We start from the raw sequence: 7,961 nt of genomic DNA on the forward strand, positions 1-7,961 counted from the left end.
AAGAACCCCTTATCTGCTTCTCAGGACTGCCACAGCCCTACCAGGGGCCACCCCAGGCATTAAGTGGTTTCTTTAGCTGGCACTTGGGCAGGACAAAGAACACTAGTGCCATGTATCTACTTAATAAAAGCAGTGTTCCTATGCATTTCAAGCCCGCTACAGGGTGAGAGGTATTAAGAAAACAGCTGAGACCTCTAGCAGTGAGTGACATGGCTCATCTAAGAGTGACTAAATCCGAAGCCAAATCATCTCACACAGCTGCCAATGAACCACGAGAGTCCTGACTCCAGCGCCAGGAGCAGCCTAGGCTGGTCAGGGGAACCCCGAGGCTTTGGGGAAGCAGTCACCTCAAGGAACACTTAGAGTTCCATCCTTCGGGAAGTCTACAGTCCAGGAGTCCTTCAGTTAAGCCCACGACAGAAACCCAAGACCCACCCTGGGAATGTCCTATGCTAGGTTCCAAGATAAAGAATGAGCTCAGCCCTCAAGAAGCTGGGAGAGTATAAATAGATTGCAATTTGACCACCCCCGATCCCCAAGAGGCACAAAAGTGGGGCTGGAAGGAAGACAGGACATATCACCTGGGAGTAGGTCCAGGTGAAAGGAAGACGGCTTTGCCGAGCACCCCACTACAAGCACGAAAGATGGCCCAGAGCCCCTGGCAGCACCACTACGGCTACAGTCCCAGGGACCAAGGGGACCCAGCACAGCTTTTAACAGCATAGGACTGGCAACAACCTCAAAGGCCCGCTAACAGGGAGCTGGGTACGTCAATCATTGTATACCCATACAGTGGGACGGAGGTTCTCAGTAACAAGAATGAGGCAGCTCTCTATGCAATCCTGGGGAACCACCACCAAAATCAATTAAGTTTGGGGGTCAGGGGTTGCAGAATGCACAGAAGCTGCTATTTGCATTTTTTTAAAGCATGAATTTCTGGTAACACCTTCCTCCCCCCCACCTAATTTTTATTAAATTCTAGTTAGTTAACATATAGCATAATATTGGTTTCAGGAGAATTCAGTGATTCATCACTTCGGCTTCCTGATGTTCCTTTGAGGAGCTACTCCTCCCCAGTTCCAAAGGTTTTCCTTTTTTTTTTTTCTCCTGCTAAGCCAATATGAGTTTTTTGCCACTCACAACTAAAAACACTAATGATAATATCTAACACCACATGCCAGGCACTGTTCTAAGTGCTACACATGTATTAACAACTCTAAGGTCAGATTACTACTATCCCCGTCTTCAAGACACAGCTGCCCTGCTGGGCTGACGCAAGGTCTGTTAGTGACCTGAGCCTGGCAGTCCTCAGATCCCACCTACAATGACTTCCTTCTCCATCCAGCCCAGACTCAGTGCATTTCTTCAGCTACACCCCTGTCCTTGCCACACCATCAACCCCTCTACCTCCTTGGCCTTCCATTGTACCAGCTCCACTGTGCCCATCACCCCAGCAAATCCAGTTTAAACCATAGCTCGCCTCCTCTGATCCTACTAGGGGTGAAGAATCACACAACCTTGAAGACTACAAGAAACACTTCCGATGTCCAATCAACACTCCGAAGTCCAAACTCAGAGGATCTCAAGTGTCATCCCTTTTCCTCTGAGGGGACATTTGGCAATATCTGGAGATGCTTTTGGTTTTATGTGGGCATTTTGGTGTGTGCTGTTGGCATCTAGTGGGTTGAGGCTAGGGATTCTACTAAACATCCTATAATGCACAGGACAGACCCCCACAACACAGAATTATCAGACCCAATGTCAACAGTGTCAAGGTTGAGAGACCCTGCTCTCAAGCATCCAGGTGGGCACCCTTTTGTTTCCCTTACCAGCCGTTCCCAAACTTCCCCACTTCCTCCCTGAAGCCCCCAGTTCCATCTCTGCCCCTGACACTCAGCAGGGAATGGTGGTGGTCACACGGGACCTTATTTGCATGTGCAATCATCTTTATCTCCTTCCCCAAACATTCAGAAAAACAAAAGGTGCCCTTCTTCTCTGTGAAGCCAAGTCACCCCTTTCTGCTCTGGCTCTGACCTCCTTCAGCATCTTCAAGGCCCTCACCCCTGGCTCCAGCATTGGACTTGGGATTTAAGGATAGTTCCCCAAAGGAACAGTAGCGTAAAGAGGGGCTTACAGGTGCCCTTCTCCTTTTGAGATCTCCTTTACACCTAAATTCCCTCTGGCTATGCTCCCTCCTTCCTTTCACAAATACCATTAAAAAAAAAAAAAAAAGAAAGAAAGAAAAAAGGGCTGGTGACCAGGAGCTACATGCTCCCTACACCAGATAAACTGTATTTCAGAGTAGCTGTTGCCAACTCTTGAAAACTCAAGAGATTTCACATAAAATATAGGTTCTAGCTCTAACTGAAAAACTGCAAGATCTAGCACCTTTGGGACCATATCCGCCTAAAACAGAGGGTCTGAAGAACCCCCCACCTTGGGCAGTCAGGTTCCCTGTTGTCTCCTGCACCAGGTGAGCTGACAGTGTCCTCTCACCCAGTCCACCTGACTCTTTTTTGGCAACTCCAGTCTAGGCGTGTTCTCCACTACCTAATCAACCGCCTTCAGTCCCCACCACTTAAAGATACCTCATCAGTAACCTTTTAGTTGCCAAATTCAAAGTTCCCCCTTCTCCTGCCTCACCCTACTCCATCTTTCTGCCCACCAACTACACCCCTCCTTTGAGATGGGTGGCTCCCCACCCTCCCAGCTTTCTCCTGCCCGTGTCAGCGCCACCTTCCCTGTCAGGCTGCTTTTCCCACCTGCTTCCTAAACGCCACGCTCTATCTGCAAACCTCTGCTCTTAATAGCCACCGCCTGCCTGGACAAGCTCTCTGCCAGTGAAATGAAGATTCCCACGCTGACCTCCAGCTCCCACCCTTTCTGCAGCTGATCACCTGCCTACAGAGGGCCTCTTTGGCTATGCCACCTGTACCTCAAACTCCACAACGGAACCATCTTTTCCTTCTTAAACTGAGTCCTCCTCACAGGTGAGGCATTTCTAACCAACCAGTTCCCACAGCCCGAAATCCAGGATCCATCCTAGGTTCCTCCTAGTCTCCATTCGAATGCATCAAGGCTGCTGATTGTGCCTGCTAATTATTTCTACCCTCAGCCCCTAAGCACTACCAAAACAGTTTATTTACTGTCCCTGCCTGGCCTCGCCTCCCTAGCCAATTTGGCTCCACATGGCTGCAGGTGAGGCTTTTAATAGGTGTACTTGATCAGGCGCTCCCACTGAAAACTCCACCCCCACCCCGCCACAGGATAAAATACAAATTCCTTTCTGCAGCATCCAAGCCCCGATTAGCCCCCCAGCCTCTTTTCCAGGCTCTTTGTTCTTTAGGCTTTCCACATCAGCAGTACCCACTACTGGTTCCCAGAACGCCCCACACCCTCCCGTCCCCAGTTTTTTGCACATGGTTTCCTGTGCCTGAGTGCCTGAGGTGTTGTCACCTCTGCTGTCCACTCAAATGCTATGTCTGCTGTGACAATCCCCAGATAAACCGATCAACTCTTTACCACATGTTAAGCAAAAGCGGCCCGCACCCCAATTTGCCCTAATTATAGCAAGGTGCCCTGACTATGGGCTTGGACCCACTAAACAAGGTTTATTGTAATCAAGAACCCTGTGTTACGCACCTCAGGATTTCCAGCACCTAGCAGGGCCCAATACAAGACGCATACTCTGTAGCCTCCCTGAATTTCAATTCCTCATCGGTTACCCGTACCGGCCAGGACTGTGGTGAGGGGGAGTCCGGCCACAGTAAACGTACACAAAAGGTATAAAGGGCTTGTTTTGACATTAACAACAGCAGCCTGACAGAGATCTGTGCCAGCTCCGGAGAGACCGCAAGAGGCTGCCTGGCTTGCACGAGTCTCCTTCAGTGGAAAGGTCCTCTTCTCCAAAACGGGGTTAATAATAGAAGCTGCCTCTTGGGGTCGTAATGAGGATTAACAATGGCTGAAATGCCTCTAGCACAGTGCTTGACACAAAAGAAAAGCTCCCCAAACCCTAGCCATTACGTGAATCATGTTTGCGTGCTGCGACGACAGAGGTGGGCAGTGGCGGGGAGCAGAGCACCCAGACTGGTGTTCCGCCGCCCGGCCGACTCCTGAGGCTCCTCGAGGGAACCCGGGGCGATCCCCGCACCCACGCCCGGCCCAGCCCCCGGCCCTTGGCCACCTGCCCGCCGCCGCCGCGTCAGAAGAAAGGCCTTGGGGAGGCGGGAAGTCAGGCCTCACGTGTGTTGCTGAGCCCCCGCCGAGGGGCGGCCCCGCTACTCACTGAGCCACAGCTCCAGCGCCGCCGCCGGCCCCGGGGGCCCCTCGGCAGTCTCGGCCCCCGCCGCGGCCCCCGCTGCCACTGTCGCCGCCGCCGCCATGGCCCGGACCCCGCTGCTCAAGCTGCGGCTGCCCCTGGCCTCTAGCCGCCGCCGTCCGGCGCGCTCCGGGGCTGCCGACGCGGCAGGCGAGGGTTGGCACGTGACAGGGCGGGGGTCTGGAGAGGCCACGCCCACCAGTCAAGCCCCGCCTCCGGGCGAGCCTCGGGCCAGGGGCGCTGCCTCGCAGAGATGCCTGCCCTCCGCGGAGGCTGGGTTTGCCCAGCGTAGTTCTAGACCACAATGGGGTCAAGGCCCCTCAAGCCAACTTCGCGAGGCCTGCGTGCTCTTGTCCTTCCGGAGTAGGCTTGTCGGATGAAATGCAGGATGCCCAGTTAAATTTGAATTTCAGATAAACTAGGAATAGGGTTTTTCTTTGGGGGGCAGTATTTTTATCCAGGAGGGTCTTCCCCCACACCACCTTCTCTGAAATGAAACACCGGCTTTCCGTCATATTGCCTTATTTTCTCCTTTACACATTACACCATTGATCTACTAAATATTGCCTATTTTGTTAAAGGATAATTTTCCCCCAAAAAAGTCATGATTCTCATACATACTGAAACAAATACGTATTAAATATTTTAACTTTAATTAAATGAGGGGAACTGAGCAGATGTGATGTTGTAATTCACTCAAAAGAGAAAAAAAGGGGGACGCCTGGGTGGCTCATTCGTTAAACCTCTGCCTTCAGCTCAGGTTATGATCCCAGGAGCTCCCTCCTCCTCCGGGAAGCCTGCTTCTCCCTCTCCCACTCCCACTCCCCCTGCTTGTGTTCCCTCTCTCGCTATGTCTCTGTCAAATAAATAAAATCTTTAGAAAAAAAAAAGAGAAAAAAGGTTGGGGGCACCTGGGTGACTCAGTCGGTAGAGCCGGAGACTCTTGATCTTGGGGCTGGAAGTTCAAGCCCCATACTGGGTATAGAGATAATTTAAAATCTTTAAAAAAGAGAAAAGGCAAATGTATACGAATAAAGGATTGTTGGAACACATGGACAAATGCACACAAAACTAGCTTTTCCATCAGCAGTGAGGGCTGTCCACCCAAACTGCAGAATTTGCATTTCTATCAGTCATCTAGGAGTAACCACTTGTAAGAGGTCCAAGAGACAGTAAAAAGCCATGCTACCTAGAAGACACATAATTTTCCTTCAAAGCACGAATTGTCTATACTCCATTACCTGTTTCACCCCACTAATAAAAGCAAAAACTTTGCTCTGTACACTTCTATATCCCCAGTACCTAGAATAGTGCCTGGCATGCTAGTGCCACTAAATATTTGTTGAATGGCCAAATGAACCCTACAAGCAATAAGAGGTAGCTATAGGGCTTTAGGTCCTGTCTCTGAATGAGGACTTCAACCACTTCCATCTTGACCTCAGTCTGTACTTTCTAATTGAGTAAATTCTTTCCAGCTTATCTCCTAACTGTGGCAAAGGCCCCACAGGAAAAGCATCCTGTGATGGGAACCAAACCTACCCCCTCAAGCAGTAAGGACGGCCCTGAGCCAGCAAGACCCCGGCCTGTGATTGACCCGAAGACATTGATGACCTGACTTCACTGCCAACCTTTGTCCCGCATGTTCCTTACAATAAACCTGCAAGTATTTTCAGCACTCCGGAGACAGTCTTTGAGATGTTTGTCTGCTCTGTTCCCTGCTGGCCTCATTGAAATAAATCCTTTTCTTGCTTCACCACCACTGTCTCTCTGCCTTTGGGTTTTGTCAGTAGTGAGGAACCAAACCTGATCTGTTTGGGACCCTCAGAGCCAGGGGCTCTTGCACCCTTGCGGCCCAGGGACTTCCCTATCCCAAGTAAATACACAATCTAAGTGAGTTAACCACTGTTGTGCCATCTCAGTTTCAAAATAAGTCTAGCCACACACATCTCTAACAGATTGCTGCCCATAGCACCCTTCCACACGGAAACTGTCATGAAAGCTCTGAACGACAAGAGATGGAAGTGCTGTTTGCCAGCCTCTATGCTAAACCTTTTACGGTTGTTACCGGTCTTGGTAAACTTGCGCTGCTTTAACAGAATACCCCAGACTGGGTGGTCTAAACAACAAGACATTTTCTCACAGGTCTGGAGGCTGGAAAGTCCAAGATAAGGTGCTGCAGATTGGGTCCCTGGTAAGACCCCACTTCCTGGTTTGCAGAGGGCTGCCATCTTGCTGTGTGCTTCCAAGGTAGAGGGAGGGAGAGAGAGAGAGCATGCAGTGTGGTCTCTTCCTCTTATAAAGATACTAATCTCTTCCTGAGGGCTCCACCTTTGTGACCACATCTAAACCTAATTAACTCCCAAAGTCCCACCTCCAAATACCATCACATATAGGGGCTTAGAGCTTCAGCATATGAATTTTCAGGGGACAGCTTTCACCTATAACATTATTCATATAGGGGAAATTTTGTTTTTCAAAGAATTATCTATAGCGTCCCCTTCTGTGTTCTTTTTTTTGTTTCTTTGGGAATTATGTTACATCTCTGTAAACTGTAGATAACTGAAAGCAATTAAAAATTATTCTTGTCTATAGGCTTGCAAATGAATTGTCCTGGGAAAATACAACCTGCTCCATGTGGAAAAACCAGTTTGTCTCCATTTGCACATTCATTTCAATATTCCTGATCTATAAATGTGTCTGTCCTGTGGATTCTCCTTTGAACTGGTTGTAACATCTTCTCAGTGTCTTCACTAATGAGTCAAATAAAATAAACACCTGGAGACGCTAGAGCTGGGTTTCCTTACTGCAACAAATGTCTGGAGATGACTGAGACTGCGCCCCATAGGGGCAGGAGCTCTCCACTGGCCAAGGACCATTCATCACTTCCTAGATATTTCTTACACCTGGCTCACGTTACTTACGTGATTCTAAGCAACCGCACTCATTCAAAATTTTGACTAGTGGATCAGTTTTCCAACTGGTCTTTGTTAGAATAAGCTGGAGGGCTTGTTAAAACACATCATGCAGGGCCCAGCCCACACTGTTTCTAATTCAGTAGGTCTGGGATGAAGCCCAAGAATCTAATTCTCATTAGTCTCCAGGCGATGCTGATGCTGCTGGCCCAGGGACCGCAACAGAAAGACAAAAGGTAAGTGGGCAGTAAGGAAGTGGATTGGGAGTTCAGGGCAGTGGTTGGGTTTACATACCATCGAACTTCTGGCACTTTATAGATGCAAAATAATTATGGGTGGAACCGGAATCCTGTGGCTCTCCCTATCTAGCTCTAAGCACCAGATGGGAACTAATTGTACCTGAAGTCCTTTCTTTTGTATGTCCTGTTCCCTCAGCCTGGAACGACCTCCCTCTGCTGTCAAACTGTCAGCGTGAGGCTGCCAGATTTAGCCAATAAAAACAGAGGAAGCCCAGTTAAATCTGAATTTCAGACACACAAATAATTTTTTAGCACAAGTATGTCCCAAATATTGCCTGGGACATACTTATACTAAGACAATTACTATTTATCTGAAATTGAAATCAAAAGGCAAAACCCACCTCCTTCTAAAGGAAGTGTTCCCCAACTGGCTTCCCCCCCCACCCCCACCCAGGGATTCCATATCCCTGTACCAATTCCATTGCCTCT

General features: G+C 49.3%; 1 protein-coding gene across 2 annotated transcripts in view; it reads right to left on the bottom strand.

The window, feature by feature from the left end:
* Positions 1–6,575, bottom strand: part of GGA2 (golgi associated, gamma adaptin ear containing, ARF binding protein 2) — a 32,207-nt gene extending 25,632 nt beyond the window's left edge. Inside the window, exon 1 of one of the 2 annotated variants that reach the window (XM_028090442.2) lies at positions 6,462–6,575. In XM_028090442.2, coding sequence (XP_027946243.1) covers positions 6,462–6,549 — 88 coding nt within the window. In that variant the 5' untranslated portion in view covers positions 6,550–6,575. Of the gene's footprint in view, positions 1–4,288; positions 4,457–6,461 lie in introns of those variants that run through there. The other variant, XM_028090441.2, reaches the window with a different exon arrangement.
* Between the last annotated feature and the right edge of the window lie 1,386 nt (positions 6,576–7,961).

Source organism: Eumetopias jubatus, unplaced genomic scaffold, assembly GCF_037043125.1.
Source record: "Eumetopias jubatus isolate StellerSeaLion01/CBP00866 unplaced genomic scaffold, mEumJub1_p1.0 scaffold_12, whole genome shotgun sequence".
In the NCBI taxonomy this organism is placed as follows: domain Eukaryota; kingdom Metazoa; phylum Chordata; class Mammalia; order Carnivora; family Otariidae; genus Eumetopias; species Eumetopias jubatus.